General features: G+C 67.1%; 1 protein-coding gene across 2 annotated transcripts in view; it reads left to right on the top strand.

Annotated features, from left to right (window-relative positions):
- Positions 1–24,815, top strand: part of CBFA2T3 (CBFA2/RUNX1 partner transcriptional co-repressor 3) — a 79,917-nt gene extending 55,102 nt beyond the window's left edge. Inside the window, exons 3-12 of one of the 2 annotated variants that reach the window (XM_049622806.1) lie at positions 4,575–4,721; positions 7,635–7,712; positions 12,153–12,391; positions 12,494–12,583; positions 16,763–16,944; positions 17,608–17,834; positions 20,879–20,964; positions 21,556–21,754; positions 22,224–22,292; positions 23,578–24,815. In XM_049622806.1, coding sequence (XP_049478763.1) covers positions 4,601–4,721; positions 7,635–7,712; positions 12,153–12,391; positions 12,494–12,583; positions 16,763–16,944; positions 17,608–17,834; positions 20,879–20,964; positions 21,556–21,754; positions 22,224–22,292; positions 23,578–23,834 — 1,548 coding nt within the window. In that variant the 5' untranslated portion in view covers positions 4,575–4,600 and the 3' untranslated portion in view covers positions 23,835–24,815. The remainder of the gene's footprint in view (positions 1–4,574; positions 4,722–7,634; positions 7,713–12,152; positions 12,392–12,493; positions 12,584–16,762; positions 16,945–17,607; positions 17,835–20,878; positions 20,965–21,555; positions 21,755–22,223; positions 22,293–23,577) is intronic. The other variant, XM_049622807.1, reaches the window with a different exon arrangement.
- Positions 24,816–25,124: the final 309 nt, after the last annotated feature.

Raw genomic sequence — 25,124 nt, 5'->3', positions numbered from 1 at the left:
GGTTGCCTTTGGGCAAAGACGCAGGGGAGGTGAGCTCACGATACCATGAAGGTATCTGGGGGAAAGACTCCCTGGCAGAGGGAACAGCCCGTGCAAAGGCCCTGAGGCAGGAGCACTTGAGTAGACTCGGAGAGGGGAGGTGTGGGAGATGAGGGTGGAGAAGGGCCGGGCCAGGCACGAAGGAGCCCATGGGCCCTCTCGGCGTGCTGGCTGAGGGGCAGGGAAGCCACTTTGGTTTTTTTGGGGTTTTTTGTTTGTTTTTTTTTTTAATTTTTTTTTATGTTTATTTCTGAGACAGAGAGAGACAGAGCATGAGTGGGGGAGGGGCAGAGAGAGAGGGAGACACGGAATCGGAAGCAGGCTCCAGGCTCTGAGCTGTCAGTCAGCACAGAGCCCGACGCGGCGCTCGAACTCACAAACTGCAAGATCACGACCTGAGCCGAAGTCGGTCGCTCAACCGACTGAGCCACCCAGCTGCCCCCATCCACTTTGTACCTGTTTTGGGGAACACATCTCGGCCCTGAGGTTCCCAAGAAAGGCAGGCGTATGGGTTTACGTTGGCTGGGGTTTTAGAATATTGCCTGCTGTCGGGCCAGGGGCAGAAGCTGGGAATTCAGGGACAGGTCCGGCCCCCGGCTCTGCCCCTCACCTGCCCTGTGGAGCCCTCACCTTTCGGGGACAGTGAGGACGGGTCCTCACCGGGAAGTGGAGCACACCGTGAGGCTGGTCTTGACCGGACGACCTTGGAGGGGGGCTTGAGTGGCCGAAGGGGAAATTGGCACCGGTTGCAAACGTGGGTTTCCCTGTGGCCTCGGCACCACCAGAGCCACCGAGATCGCGGCGCGTTCTTAGCACTCGTCCCACACCCCTACGTACAGATGTGGACACTGAGGCTGGGGGGCAGCGTGCCCAGAGTCCTTGCCGCACCCCCGGGTTCTGCCCTCTGCAGAGGGGGTGAGGGGGCCTGCACCGAGCTTCCGGAGCCCTGCAAAGGCTTCTGCTCTGCTACTTGTGAGGCTGGCCTCTCTCTCATCCTGGGAACTCGAGAGGGGCTCGGAACCTTTGTGGCCCCCCCTCCGGCCGGCGCATCAGTTCCAGGGGAGGGGCCTGGGCTGCGGCCTCATCCCGGGATGGCAGGGCCCTGAAGCCGGGCCTGCCTGGTCCTGACAGGGGGCACGTCCCAGGACTCCATGGACAGACTGGTTTCTGGGGCCAGACGGCCTGGGTGTGCGGCCAGCTTCCCCTCCCTATACCGGGTTTCCTCACCTGCCCACCTCATATGCTTATTGTGGGGTGAGCTGAGGTGATTCGTGTGAAGTGCCCAGGTCAAGGCCCAGCGTGCACTCAGGACTTTATCACCATGGCTTTGTTACCTACCTGTCAATACCGGTCCCTGCCGGTGCAAAGGCCCTGAGGCAGGTTACCTGCCCACGTTCCTACTTTCTCATGACCTTTGTAAGGGTCAGGTGACGTACCAGCAGAAATCAGACCCAAATGATCAAAGCAGGGGCTTATTACTTCTGGCAGCAATACAGACTTGAGGCAGGCAGAGGAAGGTTCTAGAACCCAGGGCTGGGAGCTCTGGGTTGTGGCCAGTTCTCAGCCAGGCCGGGCGGGCTGGGAACCACAGCCGGACAGGGACAGTGATGGATGGGGTGGCTTGTTCCGGCACATTCCATGTTCTTTCCCACCGGCTCCGCCCGGCCTCGGAGAGCTGCTTCCTCTGCGGACGGATTAGAGACATTCAGCCAGGGACTGGATACGCTGTCTGGGAAAGACGCAGGGTCTCCCATGGGCCTGCGGCGTGCGGGCTGAGGTCTGGGAATGTTCTCAAGGGGGGTGGGGGGGAGGCAAGGCTGGCGGTGGGGGCCACAGTGCCTCCGCTCGCTGGGACGCCCAGGCGTGAGCCGACTCGTGCGCTTCCAGACCCGCACCGGGTCCCCGACCCCCCAGCGTGCCAGGTGGGAGCCGCCACAAAGAGAGCCCCCGTGGGGTGGTGGACGGGCAGTCAGAAGAGGGAGGGACCGCGGGTTGCAGGCGGGTAGATGAGCTGCCCGGGGCATACCCGGACTGCTACTCTGCCGTGTGAGCTGAGCAGGTCAGCTGGCCTCTCTGTGCCTTGGCTTCCCCACCGGAAAGTGGAGATGAGAAGAGCCGCTGAGGGCTGTGGGAAGTCACACAAGCCGCGGTTCTGGGCCCTTCCTCAGAGGAACACCGGGCTCCTGGCTCACCAGCTGTTCCACAGCCCCTTGCCGAATTTCATCGAGCGCTCGTGTGCGCGGACCGCTACCCCACCTGTAGAGGAGTAGAGAGACTCAGAGGGGTGCAGGGGCTTGCCCCAGGTCACACAGCCAGGGAGCAGTAGAGCCGGGACTCAAACCAGCTTCGCGAGACTCACGAGGCCCCTGTGCTTGTCACCCCCGCCCCTGCGGCCTCTTCTGGAAGGATGCGTGGTGGTGACACTGAGCCCGCTCGCCGTGTGCCCTCGGCAGACGCCGCACGTCTCTGTGCCCGTGAATCGGGGCCCCGGCAGCCGCCCCCCGCCCCCCGGGCTCCGGGGCAGAGAGCAAGCCGTGGGCGCTCGCGTGTGTCCTCCGTGATGCACGTCCGTGGGATGAGTGTGGCCACGAGCCAGGTGCTCACAGGTGGGGGAGACTCCACGCGACCCGGTGTGCTGGCCCCTGGCACCCACGGTAGCCCCTGAGGGCCCGGCTCGTGATAAACAGGTGCCGTGTGAGGGGCGGGCGGGCAGGCGGGCGGCTCTGGTGGGTTCCCTCCGCCCTCTCCTGTGGGCAAAGCCGAAATGAAGCCCCCGGCGTGGAAGGGCTTTGGAGAGTGGGAACAGGCCGCACGTCCCCCGTGTCCCAGCCTGGCATCTGAACCCCGCCCCCCCAGGCCCCGCCCGGGTGACATGTCAGACCGGGGGGGGGGGGGGGGGGCCGGGTCTGCACCCCGCAGGGTGGCCCGGGGCCCACGGTGGCCGGCGCATTTGCCTTCTTTGGTTGTCACCAGGGACTGGCCGCCGGCCCCGCGGCCAGGCGGCGTTGACGGGCCCCCACAGCTGCAGCACACGTGTGCGCGGCCGTCAGCTCCCTGACAGCGGGCGCAGGGGGCAGGGCGCCCGGCGGGAGGGAGGCCAGCGGCTGCAGCTGAGTGGACAGCAGGTGCGCGTGGCCGGGGCGGCTGCTGCTGACCGATTGCCTCCCTGCCCCGTGGGGCCCGGCGGGGAGGGGCCCTCCTCAGTGTCGGGGCCCGGGGCCCCGGGGCAGAGGGCTGTCACGGCCCCACGGGCGCTGAGGGCCACGGGCATCTCGGCTCTGTGAAGGGGGGGGGGGGTGGGGATGGGGCCGTGCCGTGCCGGGCACCGGGACGGCAGTGAGTGCCGTCGTCGGCGTTGTTGATCTCCGTCCCCGGAGGCTGGCTGTCCCCGGACGCGCGCGTGCATCTGTGGGTCCTGGTCCCGCGGGACCCCTGGGAGAGGAGACACGAGACGCAGTGACGCACAGACGGCCCACAGGTGCGGAGCCCCGGCCCCGGGCGAGACCCCCTCGGTGTCAGCAGGGTGATCTCGGGGCAGCGGCTGGGGCAGCGTGGGCTGTGCCCCGGGAGCAGGTAGAGGATGCCGGCCCGGATGGCCTTGAGCGGCGGGGCCACCCCGACTCCCAGCCACCGCTCCGAGCTTTTTTGACCCGCCCAGGCACTGGCTGCCCTGAGTTAAGGCAGACTGGGGGGGGGCAGGGCCTCGGTTTCGCGGCGTCTGCACCTGACCCTCAGCAGAGCTGCACGTGGCAATCTCAACAGTGTCCGGGGGCACCCAGCCCACTGGTGTGGGGCCCCCACGTTGAGCGGCCAGGCCTAGAACAGCCTGACGTTGGCCGTGCCCTTGGCCAGCCGGGCCCAGGAACTACCCAGGCCAGCAGAGGGTATCGGAGGGGTTTTCCACCCCACGGGGTGGGTCAGCCTCCCAGACCTTCCTGGGGAGACCCCTCTACACGAGACTTTTCACATCTGAGAGCTGATGGGGCTCTGGGAGCCACGGTTTCCAGGGGCCCCGCGCACCTGCAGCAGCCCCCACCTGGGACCTTGTTAGAAATGCAGATTCGTGGGCTTTTCCCCAGACCTGCCGCATCAGAAATGGGGACGGACGCCCTCCAGGAGATGCGCACGGCTGCCCGGTGGGGGCGGGAGGGGGGCGGGTGACGCAAAACCCCCCGGGCCGCGGGGCAGTAGACCCCAGCTCCCCAGTGAGGACCCCAGCCCCATTCCGGCTGACCCAGGATTCTCCCCGTCACACCCTCCAGCCCCCCTGAAGTGGGCTGACCCGAGCCTGACCTCTGATCCCAGGTGGGTGGGATATCGGCCACCTGAGAACACGGCTGGGGCTCATCTGCGCCCTGGAGTCGGGCGGGCTCTGTGGGCAGGACCGGGAGCCGCCCGGTGATCGCCTGGGGGTCCGCCCGGACCCCCGGCGGCGTCGGCCCAACCCCCGCGCGGCTCCCTCCCCTCCTCTCAGCCTGCTTCACCGCGTCTCTCTTCTTCTCCCCTCCCCCGTGGCCCCGGTGGCCCCCCCACAGTGGACGGGAAGGACAAGACAGCAGCGATGCCCGACTCTCCCGCCGAGGTGAAGAGTCAGCCCCGCTCCACGCCTCCCAGCATGCCGCCCCCGCCGCCTGCCGCGTCCCAGGGGGCCACTCGGCTCCCCTCCTTCACGCCGCACACAAGTGAGTAAAAGCCCACGGGGCACCGGCCGTGCAGAGCTCTTGGGGGCTCCGAGCGCCGCCGTGACCCGAGGCCCGTGCCGCGGGCCCTCTGCCCAGAAGCGCAAACGCCCGCCGTCGGGCCCTCGAGAGGGAGGAGCTCACCGTGGCTCACAGCCTGCGCTTGGAGGTTCAAATCCTAGCTCATCTACTTGGTGGCTGTGTGGCCTCGGGCGAGCTGCTTAGCCTCTCTGGACCCGGTGTTCCCCATCCATAAAGCGGGGCTGGCCGTAGTCTCCGAGTCACGGAGCTGCTGTGAGGACAAGGGAGTTGATACAGGCTCTTACCGAGCGGCCGGCACATCGTGAGTGTTTTATCAAAGTTGGCCGTTCTGGTTGGAGTTCAGAGAGGGACGGGGGGTCCCTACCGTCACACAGCACCTTACTCGAGGGCTCGTCAGAGGTGGCCCTGGGCTCAGATGCCAGGGGCTCCGCAGCCTGGCTGCAGCGGGGTGTGAGGGTGGCCGGGACCCGGGGTCAGCCGGAGCCTCGGCTGCAGGGCTGCCGTGGGCACACTCGACCTTCGGGCCGTGTGTCCCCGGCCCGGGCTGATCCGGGCCGAGCGTCTCAGCGCACACAGCGTCTCCGGGGGGACTTCCTCAGTGCACGTGCCCCACCGGAGACCTGTTCCCTTGTGAGAAAATGGGTGACCGTGACCTCGGGGTCCCGTGCATTTGGGAAGGAGACCCCAGGCGTGGGCCGGGGGGAGCTCAGCGTTCCCGCCCCCGGGACCGGGGCTTAGCAGTGTGCCAGCAGCGGAGAGAATGCACACATGCCACCCGATCCCCCCTATTCAGAGGCCAGAAAGCCCCAGGCCTGGGGACGCTTTGCCAGACTTTGAAACCCAAGGGAAGCCCGTCTCTAGAAAGGGAGCTTCCAGTGCCCCAGCGTGATGGCAAGAGCCGCTTCTCTGGGACCTCAGACCACCCTCCTGCCCACCCAGAGCCCAGGATAGACCGCAGGGACTGGCCCAGCTCCTTTTATCCCCGGTCGTGAACGGTACTGGTGCTGCCATTCGAGGCCAGGCAGCCGGGTTCTTTAGGGCTTGGGAGTGACCCAGCCTGCATCTGGAGAAGGGTGCTGGCCGTGGAGTCGGGAAAGGCGAGTTCAGGGCCGGGCCTGGCCGCTTGTTTGTAGGATGAGGGCTTTGAGCCAGTCTCCTGACCGCTCCAAGTTCTCCACCTGTGGTCTGGCAGGTGGAGAGATAGCCCGGGCCCCAGCTGGGGCGGGGGCAGCCCAGCTCACACAGGAGCTGTACCTTCCCTTGGCACGGAAGGTTCCAGCTCATCTTCCTACGGGGCCAAGTCTGAGCCAGGGTCCCCATGAGTGGTGGAGACTGAAATGAACCCTGGCCCGCACCCCTGCCCGGGCAGGGAGGACGGGGGGGGGGGGGGGGGGGGCGGGGCGGCGCTGCACACTGGCGGCCCGCGGCGCCCAGGCCTGGGGTCTGCCTGCGGCGGCCGTGGCGGCCGGGGCCCGGCCGGGCTTCCTCTCACGCAGCCACCGGCCGGCTGTCTACCTGACCCCCGTCGCCTCGGGGAGAGGCTCCCGCCGCACGTAACCGCCCCGCCAGCGGCTTGCAAGAAACGAGACCGCCGGGCCGTCCGCCCGAAATGGCCACCCCAGCCTCCAGGGTCGGGGTCCAAGCCAGAGAGGTCAGCGGGCCGTTTGCCGGTCGGACCCAGGGCTCTGAGCCGGTCGCCCGAGCGTCAAGGGCACGTCCTACTTTCCCTCTTGGTCCAGGACCCGTGTTCCCGAAAGCACGGGTCTGGGAACAAGATGTTCCAGGTCAGGGACAGGGCTGGGGCCTGTGAGTGGCTCAGGGGCTCGCCCAAGGCCTTTCTGTCCTCCCCCAAGGGCACCGCCGGCTCACGTTTCTGGAGTGGAGGTCCCGGCTTCATCTAGGGCACGGAGGTTACCAGAGAGCAGTGGTTCTTTCTTTTCTAAGCTGGCACGTTAATGTTGTCGGGCTTCTGGGTCTCTGGCCTCCTCGGGGGGCCTCAGAGTTGTTCCCTAACACATGCAAATCCCTGAGAGCAGGTGGGTAGCTGCATCGTGCACCTGCCTGGTGGGGATGGAGCCTCTGCGCTCAGCCACGGATTCCTGCCCCGAGATCCCCCGGCTTCCCCAGGACCAGCCCGTGAGCCAAGCCAGCCGGAGACTGGCCGTGAACCGTGGCTTGAGGCCTGTGGTTTTCCTTGATGACCGCCCTGGGCACAGACTCATTTGGGGGTTGAACTCTGGAGGTGGTCAGGATGGCTGAGATAACTCTGGGAAGGAATGTGAGCGGCTACTCTGCAGCTGGGAGGACCCTCAAAGGCCCATCCTGTCCTCGGTTACCCCCGGTGACGGGGGGCTCACTCTCTGTCTGGGTGCAGCCTGTCTTCTTGTAGCTTCCACCTACTAATTTCAGCTCAGATCTCTTCCTGTTTGGTGCCTCCTCCCTTTGGGGTGGCTCAGTCCCGGGCTTTGTTTTGGAACCACCATTGACTTGTCTGTCCTTGGAGACTTCAAGCCCTATGCGCGCATGCTCAGGTCCCTTGAACACGGTGCCAAGTGGGGTTACCAGGCACCTTCCAGGAAGAGAGCTTTTTAGGAACCAGGGTGTCCAACCCATGTCGATGGAGACCCCCAAATCCCTGTAGACCTCTAGAAGGTCCTTCTGGAAGTGACGCTAGGAGACCGCCCCCCCCGCCCAAACAACCCCGTTGCTTTACGGTGGAGGAAACTGAGGCCCAGAGATGGTGACTGAGTCCCGATCCCCAAAACTGCTGTCAAGAGGCAGAGGGGGAGGGGCCGACCGTGGGCGCCCCTCGGGGCAGCCCTGCCCACCCGCCCGCGCTTTCCTGACAGCGTGTTTTTCTTATTTTGCTTACAGATCGAGAGGACGGGCCCACGATGTCCCTGCCCCACGGCCGTTTTCATGGCTGCTTAAAATGGTCTATGGTCTGTCTTTGTAAGTAAAATAACAAAAACCTTGGCCTCCGGGAGGTCCTCCCCCCTGGCACCCTCTGCCCTGGGAAGGCCACGGCGGTTCACCCCGCTGCCTACACGCCCCCTTACTGCATCTGCTGTGTCCGTTAGTCCCGCCTCCCTCACAGAGAAGAGGGGCCCGGGGGCCGGCACAGGAGAGCAGGATGCCAACCCGAGTTCACAGCCAGCCCTGCCCTCACGAGCTGTGTGGCCTCGGGCAGGCGGGCCGCCTCTCTGAGCTCCCTTTTCCCCAGCCACAAAACAGGGTGAATTAGGCAGAGCCCAGCGTTGTGAGAAGGTCACATGTCAACAGCATGTCAGTAGCTCGGCCGTCTCAAGGGCAGGCCCCGGCCCCCACCTCTCCTGACAGCGTGCCCCGAGCAGGGACTACCACCTGTGCCTCAGTTTCCCCACCTGTGACACGGCCCCATCTGTCGTCCCAGCACCTAGCGCCAAGGGCAATTGCACGGAGCCACGAGGGGCTGCTGGGCTCACACGGGGCCCGAACACGCCGGGCGCTCGGTGGCCAGCGGACATTCTGTCAGGGTCTCCGGCCGCAGGTGACACCCGTGACCGGAAGCGCTCGAGGGCCACGCTCAGAATTTGTCAGCGAGTGGCTGCAGTCGGGACAGGCCCGACTTTACGGCGGCGGGCCGCACGGTCCTGGTGTGACCCCCGCGGCCCCCAGGCTCTGAGCGAGAGGCGGCGGGACGTCCGGGTGCGTCATTCACGGCCCGCGAGGCTGTCGTCCTAGCTGCTGTGTCGGGACGCGCCCGGCCCGGCCCTGGTGGCCAGCGTGTCCCCTGAGCCTCAGCGCTGCCGGGGCGCGTGATCCACACCCCCGGGGAGAGGGGCTGGCGGGCTCCGCGTCCCGGCACGACCCCCGCCCAGGGCGCAGGGCCGCGGGAGCCGCAGGGGTGCTTGTGTGTGCCCCCAAACCTCAGCTGGGGACACGTGTGCGGTCTAAGTTAGTAACACAGCTGTTGTGGCAATGAAAGCACTTGTGGCCGGGGGTTATTTTCGGAGTCTCTTTAGCAAGTTGCTGAGACTGCCCGGCAGCCCGCGGGAGGGAACACGGGCGAGCGAGGGTGAGCGGGCCGCCGGGAGGACCCAGGCGCCGAGGGCAAGCTGGTAAGAAAACTGCAGAGAGGTCAGGCCCGGGCTGGGCCCACGGACGCCGGGTGGGGGCCCGGGAGGTGTAGACAGCCGCACCTCTTAGGAGCCTCTGGAAGATCCAGACCCCGGGCGACGGCCCGGCTGTGCCGCGAGGGACGAGCCCCTGCTGTGGTGAGGTCTCCCGTGGCAGCCGGCCGCCTCCTGGCCCGGCCGGGGCGATGGCCAGTGGCCGTCGTCCGTCTTGCCCAGGGTGTGTATGTGTCACTGTCCCCCGCGGGGCCGGCTGGAGCTCACCAGTGAGAGAGGAACTTAGCACCATGGCGGGGCCTCCCGGGCTCTCTGAGGGTCCCTCTGGACGACACCTCGCAGAGGGTGAGGGATGGGGACGCTCAGTGGGCTGTGTTTGGCGTCCGCTCTCCATCGCAGGGCAAGGGCCGCCCGGAATCAGTGACCGCCTCTGCGGGAGCCTCCAGAACCGCGTGTGGCTTCCGGGCCCTGGAGCGTTGCTTCCGAGATCGTTCAGACCAGGGGCCAGACGGGCTCCCGCTGCGTCATGTCTCCCGGGGAGGGGACAGCGGAGTCGGACTTGGGGCCACATTCCTTCCTGCAGCCCGTCCCCCCTCGGGACAGGAGGCCTGACACGTGTCCTTGTGCCAACGCTCGCCTTCGGTCAGTGGTTCCCAAGCCTCTGCTCTCGACGAGCAACCACCCGACACACAAAAGCAATCGGGAGTCAAGCATTTCAGCCCCTCCCCGTGGTAGAAGGTTAACGATTTTCTGTAATCCAGCAGGGCGCCAGGCACCAGCCCTCCGGCCCCAAAGCCCCACCTCTGGTTCAGGCCAAGGGGCCATTTGCAAATGAAGAAACTGAGGCCAGGCCCCCAGTCTCACCCTCCTGGGCTGGTCCAGGCAGACGTGAGGCCCCAGGCGGGATGCCCTCTCCCAGCCAGGGTGGCTTCTCATGCCCGTGAGGGCAGAACCGTCTGTCTGCTGCCCAGGGCCTACCGTGTGAGGGGTCGACCTGCGGGGTGAAGGCAGTCTTGGGGACCATGTGGAACGTGCCTGATGATCGTGAGCCTTGCCGCCCGTGGATCGGTGCCTGGCTCGTGGCCCACAGTGCAGCTCAGCGAGTCAGGGAGGGGCATTTGCAGGTGTCACTGGGGAGCAGGCCAGTGGATGGGGGGAGCCCGTCATCGAAGCTGGAGGTGGGGAAAGTGTCTGGGGAGAGCGGAGAGCAAAGCCAGCCAGACAGCAGACTCAGGGTTAAGAGAGGACATTTGCTGAAGGGCTCTGGCAAGGAGGGACCGGCCGGTTCTGTAGCCCAGAGGGGACAGTGCAGCCCCAGGCCCGGAGGCCTGCAGGGCACGTAGAGGGGGTGTCCAGGCCCCAGGACAGCCACGGCTGTGGAGGGCCGGGGCCCAGGGAGGGGGACCCACGTGCCTGCCCCTCCAGGCTGGGTGAGCCAAGAGTCTGCAGAGGTCACTTCCCAGGGCCCGGTCAGGACAGGCAGGGCAGGCGTGGTCCGGAGGGGTGAGCCAACACCCCTCCGTTCAAAGTGAGCGGCATGAGTGGCACTCTGGGCTGTTGACGGGGAGCCGCTTCTCAGAGCTGACCTTGCCCGCATCCCCGTCCCGAAGAAAGGAGCCCCCACTCCCCGTCCCCGTCCCCGTCCCCCCAGGCTGCCAGGTCTCAGCCAGCGTGGAGGTGGCCGGAGCCTCGGGAGAGTCCCTTCCTGAGCTCCCCACCTCCCCAGACTCCCCAGTGGGGCATGAGAGCACGGCCTCTGTGCATAGATCAGCTGGACAGGGTGGGAGGGGCAGGGCACGGGCCTCGTGGACCACAGCGAGAGAGGTGTGTGCGTGAGTGTGCATCTGTGTGTGAACGTGCCTGTGTGTGTGCAAATGTGCGTGTGCGCGGGTGTCCACGTGCGTGTGCAAATGTGTGTGGAAGCGTGCGTCTGTGTGTGCGAGTGTGTGTGGATGTGCACATGCGGTGTGCAAATGTGTGCACGCCTGTGTGCATCTGTGTGTGTGGATGTGCATGTGTGCGCATGTGTGCAAGTATGTGTGTGTCTGTATGCGCGCGTGTGCACGAGCGTGCATGTGTGAATGTGCGTGTGTGCAAATGTGCATGTACATCTGTGTGTGCTCGTGTGTGGATGTTCGTCTGTGTGTATGCATGTGTCCGAGTACATGCGTGTGTGTGGTGCGTGTACACACGTGTGTGTTCATGTGCGCATGCCGTGTGTGTGCATGGGAGTGTGTGCAGGGATGCTGAGGCAGGGAGCGGCGGTGGGGGGTGGAAGGCATGTGCGGGGAGTGGGGTTCAGACCATCGCGCGGGGCGTGCATGCGCGTGCAGAGGGGGCAGGCCGGCGAGCGTGCAGGGAGGGGCTCCGTGTGTGAACCTGGGGAGGTGCCTGGAGCGGGTGTCTGGGCAGCTGGCTGAGCGGTCTCCGGGTTGATCAGATAAGCCTCGGGGCTCCCGGAGGTGCCAGCACCGCTTCCCGCATCCAGAGCCCCCTCCGCTGTCACCGGGGCCCTGGCGGCCCACCGTCTCTGACCTCTCTGGTCAGCGAGGCTCGGGCTCCCGAGGCCGGGGCACTGGGTGCGGGCTCAGCCTTTCCCTCCGTCACCTGAAACTGAGGAGGGACGTCTCGTCCCAGGACATTGTGGGTGGTCCCAGGTGTCTCCCAGCCCTGGGACGCTGACCCCCGTGTCAGGGCACTGGTGACCGTCGGTCCTGCTCCGGTGACCCCTGCAGGGCGCTCACCACGGCGGGGGGAGGGGGGGCTCATGTCACCTGCTCGTCTTCCACACACGGCCCCGTGCGTGCAGCAGCCCCACACAGCAGCCAGCCGAGAGCGTCCCCTGCTGGGATCCAACCCCCGTGTCCCAGGGGTCCACCCCCAGCCCTATCAGCCCAGGCACGGGGGCCTCATGTGGGCAGTGGGGCGCCGCTCGGGCCCGTCGTGGTGAAGGTGAGGGCCCCCGCCTTCCAGGGGAAAAGGGCAAGGGGCCGGCAGGTCCCTAGCGGTGGAGAAGCCCCTCTGCCGGTTCACAGTGGACACGGGCCGGGCAGCACGGGGGTCCTGGGGTGGTGTCCCCACCCCGGAGCGAAGCCAGAGGCGGTGCTGAGCCAGGGCCACGCCTGCCTCGCGGCCACACTCCGGCCCAGCCCCCCAGCCGCTGACCCGGGGCCCCGTGTGCACACCCGTACAGGGTGTCCGGTGCCCCCTTGGCACCGGTGCGGCTCCGGCACCCGGCCGCCCTCCGCTGCCGTCCTCAGCCCGCCTCTCCTCCCCGCAGTAATGAACGGCACCCACTCGCCGACGGCCGTCAACGGCGCGCCATCCACGCCCAGTGGCTTCAGCAATGGCCCGGCCACCTCGTCCACCGCCTCCCTGTCCACGCAGCACCTGCCCCCGGCCTGCGGGGCGCGGCAGCTCAGCAAGCTGAAACGCTTCCTCACCACCCTGCAGCAGTTCGGCAGTGACATCTCCCCGGAGATCGGGGAGCGCGTGCGCACGCTGGTGCTGGGGCTCGTGGTGAGTGGGGGCGGGGGCGGCGAGGGCGCGGCAGAGGGGCGCGGGCCCCCCCCGGGGCCGGCCACGGGGCTCAGGCCGACGTGAGGTTGCCTCCTCCCTCAGAACTCCACGCTGACCATCGAGCAGTTCCATTCCAAGCTCCAAGAGGCCACCAACTTCCCTCTGCGTCCGTTCGTCATCCCCTTCCTAAAGGTGAGCACAGGCCGGTCCCTGGGCCTGCCGCGGAGTCCCAGATCTGTTCCCTGCCCCGCTCTGATGGGGCACCACCCTCTGCCCACACGGGACCCTGGCGGCTACCCCGCGGGAACCGCGCCGACCGGCCAGGGCCGGTTCCTACTCGTTAAGGCCGCGAACCAGCCGCCGGGTCGGAGGCGGGGCTGCCAGACCCAGTGCTCTAAGAGCTCGCCAGACCAGCCCCGCGTTGCGTCCCGTGCACTCATCCGCTGGACAGCTCTGTTTTGAGCACCTCCGAGGTGCCACGTGCTGCATGAGGCTTGGGGACACGGTGGTGAGCAAAGCAGGCAGAGTCCTGGAACCGATGTGCCGGCGGGAGGAAAGTCCAGCAGCCGACGCTGGTACAGACCTGTGGAGGTGGGGGGGGGGGGGGGGGGTCGGGGGGGGGCCGAGGGGGGGAGGGGGGGAAGCCGTGGGGGAGCGGGGCGCAGACCCTCGCGAGCATCGGGGAGCAGGCAGAGTGAGGGAGAGGGACCGAGCGCAGACGGAGGCGTGGGGGGTGGCGTGGATGGATGGGTGTCAGATAAACAAGGGTCCTGTGGTCGGTCTCAGGAGCTAAACGGTGGACCGGGGAAGAGACGGTGTTGGGCCAGGCACATTGCTTGTGAGCAGGGCAGGTTCCTGGGCCCCAGCCCGGAGCCCCTGAATCAGAACCTGCATCTTGACAAGGTGCTGGGTGAGGCACGTGCACGCAGAAACGGGACACGCCTAGTTCTAAACCCACTGGGCCAGCTGCTCCGTTGCCGTACTTCTCAGGGCCTTTACTCCGCAGTGAGGATCACAAACCCCCCAGAGAGAGCAAAGGTGGAACGCTTCCCAGATGGGTTTGACCGTGCGACCCGTGACCCCGTGCACCTCCGGTGATCAGGGTGCCACAGAGCTCACCTCGGGGGGTGCCGTTTCCCCAGGCCTGCCGTGGCCCCTCCAGCCGTGGGCCCTGCTCAGCTGTGTGGCCGGGCCCTGGTTTGGGGCTGCCTTCCAGAGGGTGTCGAGGACAGACTAGACCAGGTGCTCCTGGATTTGAGCCCTGACCTAAGCCGCTGTGGGCCTGGGCCAAGCTTAGGGGGCCCGCCCCCGCGCCGACTCGGCTTCTGCTACGCCGGAGATCATCCCCGGGCCACTGGGAAGGGTGCACGAGGCGACGCGCGTGAAGAGGGTGGCGCGTGCTCGCTCCGCGTCAGGCGTCGGATCGGGGGATTTCGAACGCTCTGCAGACGGGGCGTGCTTTGCAAAGCTGTTCCACGGCCGGCCCTGCGGACCCCACGGCCGCCCCGTGAGGTGGGTGGCTCCTGGGGAACTAGCGCCGTCCCGGTGAACGGCTTCCCGTCAGGAGAGAGGGGGGACGGGCCGGAATCTGGACCCGTCGGGCTCCAAACCCCTGGCCTTTGCAGGGCCTGCCCTGGGCCGGCACCTCATTCCCCGCAGTCCCTGGTCAAGGGGACCCTCGGTCTGGCCCCACATCCGTCACCTCCTCCCTCCTTCCTGCCCTCCCGCCCACACCCTGCTGTGCTCACACCCTGAGCTGGGACAGCAGCAGAGCCCCATCTGGCAGTCATTGGCAATTCGCAATTCGCCGGGAGCCCTGCCCCCGCCCCCCTGCCTCCTCCCACTTACTGCTGACTCCAGGCTCCCCATCTTTGGGGACACAGTGCGCCTGCTTCTCCCGTCAGATCAAATATTTACAGCAGATGTCCCTGCCCGCTCAGCTGTCCTTGTTTATTGGAGGAGCGGGGCAGGGAAACATCCGGTGTCCCCTGCTCCCGCCCCAGTGGGGCCGCACACCCCTGCCCGCTGCACCTCCCTCCCCCGGCGTCCTGGGGACACACCCAGGCCTCGCCCTGCACGCAGGGTCTCCCCTCTGCCCACTGTGGTCCCAGCGGGCTCCCGGGTTCTTCGTGCCTAGATTGCTCTCGCGGTCATCGGGGCCAGCTGGGCCGTGGGGGCTGCCAGCCACGCTCCGTGCCTGTGACCCCACCCGGGGGCGCTGGGCCAACAGACTATTGGACAAGGATGGAGCATCTGTCTGTGTGCAGGGCTCCGTGACCAGGTGCCGGCCGGAGCCTGGCCCTGAGGCCCTGCCTGGGGAGCAGCCCCCACCCCACTCATCCCAGCAGCCCCGGCCACGTGAGATCACAACGCTGCCGGGGAGCGTGGCGGGATGCCCCCTGCCCCTCCGCTGCGCCAGCTTGGTCTCCTGTCTGTGGCTTGGGCCGGCGGGGGGCTGGCACCTTCCTGGGGATTCACGGCCCGCCTTACAGGGGCCCTCGGAACCGCGGCCCGCAGGAGAGGCCGGCGGTGTGACCCGCTCTGGGCTTGGGTGCTCAGCCTCTCCCACGTTGCCAGCGGCGCGGTGACCCCTCACGGGGGCAGGAATGTGCGAGTCGATTCATATGAAGCTCACAGGAGCCGTCACCCCCGGGGCAGGAGGAGCGGGAGCCTGCACAGGCAGGAAGTTAAGTGACCCGCCCAGAGTCACCCAACAGAGCCCGTGTGGGCTGGCCGCCGGGCCCACAGCGCGCGGGCTGTGTGGACATCGGATGACGGACTTGGCAGAGCAGGGGACGAACCCTAACCCTTCGTTACCGGGGAGTCATCGGCTCAGCGGACCCCCGGCCACACCGATTTCCCTTTGGCCTGGGTTCCCGTCTGTGGACAAGGTAGTTCAGGGCCCGTGTCCACAGGGCTTCTGTGGCCAGGTCTGCCCGGGTCTTGGCGTAGAGGCCTCCCCTTGCACCCCGGGCCCTGGGAACGGAATGGGGACTCCTCCCCCAGGGTCTCTGAGACCAGGGGCTCCACAGCCTGCACCGGTTGCTTCTGGCCTGGGGTTCCCCTCCCCCCACCCCCACCAAGGACCCAAGACCCCGGAACCCTCTGCTCAGCCCGACACCGTGCGTGGCTACACGGCGGGGCTCTGCAGAGGTGGGGGTTGCTGCCCCGCCCTGCCGGCCCTCCGCCCGCAACCCCAGGCTCCCAGCTGGCCCCGGCCAGCCAGGAGTCCAGATGTTTCCACTGCCCTCACAGCGAGCAGCCGGTGCCCGTGCGGTCCCCACCCTGCTGAGCCAGCCAAGGGGAGGCCGGTTGGGCGGCAGTGGGGGGGGGGGGGGGGTTGCTGGCAAGGGAGGGGAGGATGTTTGGCGTCTTCAGACCTCCCGGGACCTCCTTTCCCAGCTCACGCTCCTAACGTGTTCGACAGATGGCGGGCTGGCCCCCGTTCAGCTATCCAAATAGAAAAACAGGCCCAGCAGCCGGCTGCTTGATCGGGTCCGGGCCGATGCGCTGACGGGGCCAGGGAGGCAGAGGCGGGAGAAGCCGTGGCGGGTCGGAAATGCAGGAGAAAGTCGGGGAGTTGGATCTATTTACAAATACTTGGAACTTCTGGCTCTCCCAAGCAGCCTGCCGCTGGGCCCCCGTCCAGCCCCACCCGCCGCCCCTGCCCCCCACAGCCCTGTGGGGAAGGGGCCGCCTGTGCCCAGCACACGCGTGGGGGTGGCGGGGGCGTGGGGGTGGCGGGGGCGTGGGGCCCCACCCTGGACTGTCGTTCTCCCGTGCCGTATTGTCCTTCCCCGTAAACGTGGCACCGTGTTGTCATGTCTGTCCACCCGTGGTTGGCAGGACCACGGGAGGTGACACCTGTGACTGCTCGTGTGCACGGTCTGGGTTCCACACTGCTCGAGGCGGGGCCGGGAGCCCACAGGAGCGGGGAGAGCAGGGGCCCCTGCCTTTAGAGTGAGCTGTGGGGGCTGCCTTCTTCCTCTCTCAGCCTCGGCTTTCCCTCCGCGCCGTGGGTAATCGGGTGCCTGCTTCCACGGGAGAAGGCAAGGAATCCTGGTGAGGAGCCCCTCCTTGCCCTCTGCAGATGCCGCTGGGGGAGGAAGCTTGGGGAAGGGGAGAAAACCCAGCCCGGGGGTCCAGGGTCTGGGCTTGGGGTGCCACCGCACCTCAGATCACTGTGTGCTTTGGGGCGCAGTCCCACCCACGTTCCCAGACAGCAGCGGAGGAACACAAGGCTCAGAGAGGTTGTGCAACCCGCCCGAGGGCACCAGGCGCGGCTGGCCGTCGGCCTCCCCGCCTCGCACGGGAGCACACCGCTGCCTCGGCCTCGGTCAGCAGCGAGTGCGGCCGCCTCTCCCCTTGCAGGCTAACCTTCCCCTGCTGCAGAGGGAGCTCCTGCACTGTGCCCGCCTGGCCAAGCAGACCCCCGCCCAGTACCTGGCCCAGCACGAGCAGCTCCTGCTGGACGCCAACGCCTCCTCCCCCATCGACTCCTCGGAGCTCCTTCTGGAGGTCAACGAGAATGGCAAGAGAAGGACGCCTGACCGGTACATGCGGGGGGGGGGGGGGGGGGGGCGGACAGGGCATCCTGTGGCCAGGAGGGAGGTCGGGGTCGGGGGGCTGCCTCTCCAGAGCTGCCTCTGGTCCCCCAGCTCAGCGGGCACCCAGCAGCAGGGCCGACCGAACACGGGCCGACACTGCTGCGTTCCGTGGCCTGTGGCTAGTGGCTGAGACCGCTGAGCCTCACCTGCCAGGCCACCGCACGGGGCTGGGGCGAGGCATCCCGAGGACTCGGATGGCCCCCTGGGAGGACCGGGGAGGGGGCAGGAGGCAGTTCGTGTGGCACAAATTGCCTGGCTCCTCCTTTCGGGCCGGATGTGGAGCCAAGTGTCCCCAGGACTGGCCCTCGGTGCCAGTCTCAGACCTGCCGGAGCGCGTGCCTGTCCACGTCCTTGCTCCCCAACTCGGGCGCCGGTTCTTGACCCCTGGCCCCAGGAGGCCACCCACCGGCGGAGGCGGGGCGGCGGGGGGGGGCGGGGGGAGTGGAGTCTGAAACGAGACCCAGAGGAGGGACAGCAGGGGCGGGGGCTGGGCAAGGCTCTCTCTGTGCCCACGCCCGTCTCCCTCTCACCCCTCCGGCCTGGGCTGTTGTCCACGGCTCATGGTCCGTGACCCCCCCCGCCCCCGCCCCCGCCCGCTCTTCCGGTCAGGACCAAAGAGAATGGGTCAGACCGTGACCCGCTGCACCCCGACCACGTCAGCAAACGGCCGTGCACCCTGAGCCCCGCCCAGCGCTACAGCCCCAGCCACGGGCCGCCCCAGCCCACGCCGCCGCCGCCACACTACCGCCTGGAGGACATGGCCATGGCCCACCACTTCCGTGACCCCTACCGCCATCACGAGCCCCGGGAGCTGCGGGAGCGCCATCGGCAGCTTGGTGAGCGGTGCTGGGGGGCACACGTGTGTGCTTGCACACTCGCGCCTGCGTGTGGCTGGGGGAGCAGAGGGCTGTGATGTGCGCGGCGGCGTGGGGGAGGCTCGCTGACATCCTGACCTTGTCTGTCCAGGAAGGATGCTGAGGAAACGGGTGTGGAGAAAAGATTTGATGGGGTGGGGGCCCTGGGGCCCAGAGGGAAACCCCACCCTGGCTGGGCTGTGACCCTTAGGGAGGGCCATCCTTCCCTGACCTCTGTCATGGGGTCTGACGTCCCCCACCCTCAGGGCCGGGGGGGGGGGGGGGGGGCCTCTGTCGCCCAGAGGAGGGGCAGGTACAGAGCCAGGGGGCACGCGGGCTCTCGGGGTGCAGCGGGGCCCGGCGCGGCCAGCCGGGAAGAGACCACTGTGAGGTAGGGTGGGCACGTGGGGAGTCTCCCAAGTCACGGGCACTGTGGCTCCGGCCTCCGGGGCACCCCAGGGAAAGCAAAAAGGCCCATGAGCCCTCGTTGAGCACCACCGACTGCACACACCCCACCCTGCCGTCCGAGCAGGGTGACGGCGAGCCTGACGACACCGAGCGTGAGCGCCCCGTCACGGTGGGTGAGCTGTGTGCTTGGAGGAAGGAGACGGGGGAGCCGGGCTGCCAGGGGACAGAGGGATCGGACCTCCACCGGGTCCCCGCTGTGCGTCCCCGCCGGGTCCTGTGTCCTCTCTGCCTCAGTCCCTTCCTCTGTCAGCTGATCCAGCGGGAGTCCGCACCGCAGGGTCGGAGGGACTTGCCACAGGGCCTGGCACGGTGAGGCCTGGGAGTGAGGCCAGTCCTGCGACCTGTGCCTGCGTCGTCTTCTTTATCCGTTACGGGAGGCAGCACGCCCTGCTGCTTGTGTGTGTGACACATCCACAGGCCCGGAGCACAGATGAGGAGGCCCAGAGAGCATAATTCACGTGCCCGAAGCCTTCTAGCCGCGCCTGTCTGATCTTCTGACCCTCCTCTGTGCTGGGGACTCAGATGAATGGGACCGGCCCACAGCCAAGGGGCTCCCGGTGGGGGCGGGGGGTGGGGGGCGGGTAGGAGGCTGGAAACAGCCGCTCCTGCGAGCCCCAGGGCACCCGTGGGGGCCCAGAGGCAGGGTCAGCAGAGGCCTTGCCCTGTACAAGGCCGTCTCCCCGCCCCCACCCTGCGGAAGCGTCCAGGGCCTGGGCCCAGGCAGCAGGTGACAGCGTCTGGCTCCCTGCGGCCGGGTCGGGCAGGTGCTAATTCCCACCCGCTTCTGCTAATGCAAAAATAAACGCCAGCTGTCAGGCAGATCTCAGCCACTATTTTGGTTGGGGCGTTGGCGCAGGCCCCGGGGTCCGCGGGTGGCGGGGCAGGGTGGCGGACGGTGGCCGTGGCCGCTGCCTCTCACTCCTCCTGCAGCGCGAGGTGGCCCGGCACGTTTGGGGGGCTAGGAGACCGCCAGGGCCTGGAAAAGGCTTACATAGAGAGACCTCAGCCCGGGAAGCCCTGGCCAGCCCCGGGCCACCCAGCATAGGCTTGAGGCACCACCAGCGTGGGGCTGAGAGCATCTGATGTGTCAAAAAAATCACGTGAGGACGATCAGACACTGTTGCCTTGGCGTGAATTCCTCAGTTCCGAGTTGTTTTCTTTCTCATCACCGGGCTTGGCGGGGAGGGCACCCCATTGTTTCAGTCTCTGGAGCTGTACCAGCCAGCAGCTGAGGGCACTGTTATGGCTTGGGCTGACCTTGGGTGACCTTGAGCAAGCACATCCCCTGAGCAGCCTCGGTGTTCTCATCTGGAGCATGGGAATGACCACAGAACTCCCCCTGGAGGCCGACAAGGGGCGAAGCGCTTGGCACAGAGCCCTGCTGGGTACCTGGGGCCCTCCCGTCCTGGGCACTTCCTGAAAGCCTTCTCGCGGCCCCAGGAGGCGGGCAGGGCAGGGAAACTGAGGCACAGAGTGGTGAGGGGAGGGGCCTGGGGTCCCATGGGGAACGAGTGTTGGTGCTTCTGGTTTCCCAGACCCCACTGCCTCCCAGGGGACCACACTTGGACCCAGCCGCTGAACCAGAGCAAGCCTCTTGCCCAGCTGGAGCTCGGCCCAGGAGACACGGCAGCCCTGCCCTGGGGACTGACACAGCCAGCTGGGGGGACTAAGAATAAACAAGGAAGCCTCCAGGATTGTTTGACAAACGGATATGCGTGGGGCTGAATGAATTCTGAAGGGCTCAGGGTTGCTGAGGAGAGGGCCTGGGACCTGGGCTTCGAGGGATGTATAGAAGTCCAGCTGGCTGAGAGGAACGGGTACAGCATGAGCTGTGAGCCACTAGTGAGCCCCTGGGGGCTTCTGAGAAGTGGCAAGGCCATCGAAGTGAAGCCTGGGGCAGCTACCATGGGCAGCAGGGGCAGGAAAATCGAAAGATGCTGGATTTGGATGCAGGGAGGTGGGGGAGGGGTGGCCAGGCATCGACTGAGGGATAGGAACCCGTCTCTTCCTCCCAAGCATTGACTAGAGGCCAGACCTGTTCTTGACCTCCCCCTAAAGGCAGTGGACAGAGGGTCAGTGCCCAGGGCCCCCTTCCTCCCCCTCTCCACTTTCCTGAGGTGGGCAAAGCCCATGCACTGGGCCTGGGGAGCACGACACATGACCTAGCGGGCCCGGGGCAGTGCCTGGGATGAGTGGTCTGGCCTGGGGAGCAAGGAGCTGTACCTGGTGGGCACAGGTTGGGGCCTGGAGGACAGGGGAGGGGCATGGGGCGGAGCCGGGGGGGGGGGGGGGGGGGGGAAAGGAAGGGGGATTAGGGGGGGGGGGCGGGGGGGCCTGGGGGGGGCCTGGGGGACAGGGCGGATCCTGAGGGATGGAGAGAAGGCCTGGGGTGTGGGGCATGGGGCGGAGCCTGGAGGACTTGGGCAGGGCTTGGGGCACAGGGCGGAGCCTGGAGGATGTGGGCGGGGCCTGGGGCACAGGGCGGAGCCTGAAGGATGGAGAGAAGGCCTGGGGCCTGGGACAAGGAGCAGGGCCTGAGTGTCCACACCACCCTACAGCGGTACACGGGTCCCGGCAGGAGGAAGTGATCGACCACCGCCTCACGGAGCGGGAGTGGGCAGAGGAGTGGAAGCACCTGAACAACGTGAGTGTCCGGGCCCGAGGCCACGGTACCACCCCTATTCCTGGAGTTCCGCCCAGCCCGTGGGACTCCGGTGCTGCGGGGGCTGGGGGGTGGCAGGCTCAGTGCCGGCTTGGCTTCGGCCTGTGCCTGCCTGCCTCAGCCCACCCTCTGCTCTGGGCAGCCCCTCAGAACCATCCCTTCTCTGCCCCTGCAGAGCATGTCTGTCTCTGGGAGAGAGGGGCTTTGGCCTGGCGTTGGGACCCCTTCAACATCGTTTTCGGGGTCATCTCTCCCCTGCTGCCTTCGTGGGGAGGGAGCCCAGGCAGGTGTGGTCCCCAGGGCAGAGCACAGCCCCAACGGTTGAAAGGAGAGCCCCCAGCCCCTGTGTTGGAACAGACCTCCCCGAGAGCCTGGTCTTCCCTCCCACCCCCCGTGCTTGGTGCCTTTCCAGGCAGTGGAGGCAGATTTTCGCACTGTTGCCGGGAGCGCGCTGCGGCCAGCCCTCGCGGACAGTGGGCTGGCCCAGGCCCGGGGTGCGAAAGGTCCCTGGCCGTCGCCCACACTGAGCGGCCACACCCAGCCTGCGTGCTCACGGCCACCGCCCGCCCGCAGCTGCTGAACTGCATCATGGACATGGCTGAGAAGACTCGACGGTCACTCACCGTGCTGCGTCAGTGCCAAGAGGCCGACCGCGAGGAGATCAACCACTGGATCCGGCGCTACAGCGACACCGAGGACGCCAAGAAGGGCCCCGTGCCTGCCACCGCCCGGCCCCTCAACAGCTCCGTGGGTGCAGAGGGGTCTCAGCTAGGTGCGTGCTGAGCAGGTGACAGGGGGACCGGGGGGTGCACCGCAGGGGCGCCGAAGACCGAGGCCAGCGCCCCCATTCTGGCACTCGCTGCAGTAAAGTACAGCCCAGGAGTTTCCCTGCAAAGGGACGTGCTTTTTGTGCTCTGCATAAAGATGCTGCCTGACTCGCGGGAAGCCTAGACTCAGGGTGCCAGCAGCCAGGGGCCCCCGAGGGTCTCCAGTCGCTCTGTGGATGACGACCACGGAAACCAAGACAGATCCGAGAAAGCCCAGGTCCAGCTGGATCCAAGCTGCTTCAGCTCAGAGCACCTCCATCCCGACATAGCCCTGCCCCGCACCAGCAACTGATACGGGGTTTCTGGCCACGGGCACCTCGGGGACCCCCCCCCCAAGGACACACACCAGGCCCCCCTTACCCAGCTGGGTGTGGCCCCGTTCTGTGCATAATGCTGGCACCCCCTGTGTTTCAGACGCCCACCGGGAGTTCATGCCTAGGACCCTCTCTGGCTACATGCCCGAGGAGATCTGGAGGAAGGCTGGTGAGTGGGGTCGGCCTGGGGAGTGGGGTCCGACCCTGCGGGAGCGGGTGGAGTGCATTTAGTATTCCGGGTAGGACACCTGTCCACTCTCCATCTGCAGGCGTGCGAGCAAGCCGCGTGGCAGAATAGCACGGGTCCCTGGGTTCTGCACACACACACGTGCACACACACACACACACACACACACGCGCGCGAGAGGTGCCGAGGGAGTGCCTGTGACCATGGCGCTGAGCACATCGCCTCGTGGGGACAGACTTTGGGAGCCAATGGCCAGCTTGAGAAAGAAGGGGGGAGCTCAGCGGAGGTGGTGGCAGTGGAGAGGAGCGCACGCCCCCCCCCCCATACGTTTTGATTAGTGGATGGATTCACCGTGAACTATCAGGACGAGGGAGAAAGTCTCAGGGTCTGGAACGCAAGGCAGGTGGAGCGTCCCCACCCAGAACTGGAGGCTGAAGGGCCACAGACAGGCAGCAGCTGCCCAGAGCAAGGCAGGGCAGGGCACAGGCCTGGACGGGAGGGTGGGGTCCTCACTTCCCTCGGCCTGTCCCCTCTGCCTCCGTCTGGTGACCCGGGGGCCGGCAGCTCACCACAACGAGTGTGCACAGGGGAGCCCCGCTAATCCCACCCCACCCTCCCCACACTGCTGCGAGAAGGGCACTGCCGGTAAACTGAGGCAGGCGTGAGAGGCAGGCAGGCGTGAGAGGCACTACCAGGTAAACTGAGGCAGGCGTGAGCAGCTGTGAGTAGTTCCCGGGGTGGGGGAGCACAGAGCACAGTGTAATCCAAACAGGTGCTCTGGCTCAGCTCTGAACAGCAGGCTTCTCTGCGGACGCGAGCAGGCCGCAGGCGGCGAGTGGGGGTGGTGACAGAGGGCTTTGGGAGTGACAACGATGCAGAGGCCTGGACGGGGTACCCCCAGACTGCTTCTAGATGGGCCACAGGGGAACCCGACTGTTGGTGGGGCAGAGGTACAGCTGTGGTTCTCAAAGCGGGTGCCGAGACCCGGCATCAGCATCGCTTGGAACCCGTTAGGAACACAGGTTCTCGGGCCTTCCCCAAGCCCGTTGAATCCAGGTCACGGGTGGGCTCGGCCCCTGCCCTCCAGGGTGGTACCACCGCACCCTGAGGTTTGGAACCACGGGATAGATTCGGGCCTGGGAGACGCCCCCGCGACCACGCCCGCGCTCGCCCGCCCCGTCGCTGGGGCACGGGCCCGCCCACGGCGCGAGGCCTCGGGGAGCAGTTGGGCCGGGCCACGTGACCGCGGCCCGCACCTCCTTTGCAGAAGAGGCCGTGAATGAGGTGAAGCGGCAGGCGATGTCGGAGCTGCAGAAGGCGGTGTCGGACGCGGAGCGAAAGGCCCACGAGCTCATCAGCACGGAGCGCGCCAAGATGGAGAGGGCCCTGGCAGAGGCCCGGCGGCAGGCCTCAGAAGACGCCCTGACTGTCATCAACCAGCAGGAGGACTCCAGCGAGGTAGGGCCGCCCAGCCTCCAGGTTCCAGACCCTGAGGCCCCACTCCATCGCCTCCCAGCCTCGTGACCTCGGGCGGCCGGTGAGGCGGGTCCCCTGGGCAGATGTGGACGCTGAGGGCTCCAGAGGGTAGGTGGCTGGCTCTAGGCTGCACCCTAGGAAGTCACAGGCCGTTCGGCCTGGGACTCAAACCTCGGCCGGGAGACGCTGAAGCCCGGGCTCGCAGTGACCTGTGAAAGCGGCAGCCGCGAGGGGCGTGGAGACCCCACGTGGCACTTACAGGGCATCCTCGGCTACAGCCCGCGCAGTGGGGATGTGAGAGACCTCGTCGCGCTGGTGCCCCGGCATCCGGAGGCTGGCTGGGGTCAGGCGGGTGCAGGGAGGCCCTTTCCTCCTGGTCCGAAAAGGACTCGATGTCGGGGAAGTTAGGGAAGGGGGGAGGGCGTGGCCAGGACGGAGTTCTAGAACGGTCCTTTGGGACAGGACACGTCTCAAAAACACCACGGTACGGGTGTGCTTGGGCCAGCCTGGAGGGTCGGCCCCCGTGTCTGCTCCGGCTGCTCCAGCAGACGGCCTGAGCTCCGGAGAAGCAGGCGGGTCAGAACAGGCAGGCCTCCCGGGGGCAGGTGCCAGGGAAGACGCCACGCCGTAGCAGTGACGTGGGAACGGAGTCCCGGAGGAGGTGAGCCAGGCAGGCAGGGATCTGGGGGGAAATTGCCACCCCGAGGAGGGAGCAGCAAAGACAGAGGCCGGGGGCACACCTGGCAGAGTGAGGACCACAGGGAGGCCGACGTGGCCGAGCGGAGAGCGCCAAGAGGCTTCGGCGGCTAGCGAGACAGTGGGCCTTTGTCCCGGGCGGGTGGTTGAGGTTACCGCCCGTCCACAGAAAGGGAGCAGAGGCCCAGTGGCCCGGGCGGGTGTGCGCGAGGCAGGCCCGGCCGTGCACCCCCCACGTTGGAGCCTGGCAGTCTTTGGCCAGGGCTGCCGCGTTCTGTGGTCAGAGCCCAGGTGAGGCCAGGAGGGCTTCCTGGAAGAGAGGAGCGGGGGGGTGGGGGGGGGTGTGCTGTGGCTGCCTTCCCTCGCGAGGACCCCACGGTCCCGCAAACTCAGCATAACCCTGTCTGGAGTGGGCCGGAGATGTGTGCCTCCGTGGTGGGAGCCCACCCCCCAGGAGGGCCCAGCCAAGTGGCCATGTCCACTGGGGGCCGCCCACAAGCTGTGGTGAGGTCGGGCTTTTCTCTTGTCACCCCATGATGCGTGGCCGGGTCCCCACGATGCCATGGCCGCGTCCCCGTGACCCCGTGGCCAAGTCTCCACGATGCCGTGGCCACGTCCCCATGACTCCATGGCCGCGTCCCC

The sequence above is a fragment of the Panthera uncia genome, assembly GCF_023721935.1.
Source record: "Panthera uncia isolate 11264 chromosome E2 unlocalized genomic scaffold, Puncia_PCG_1.0 HiC_scaffold_20, whole genome shotgun sequence".
NCBI lineage: Eukaryota > Metazoa > Chordata > Mammalia > Carnivora > Felidae > Panthera > Panthera uncia.
The sequence above is the reverse complement of the archived record's forward strand: the minus strand, read 5'-3'. Positions and strand labels throughout refer to the sequence as shown.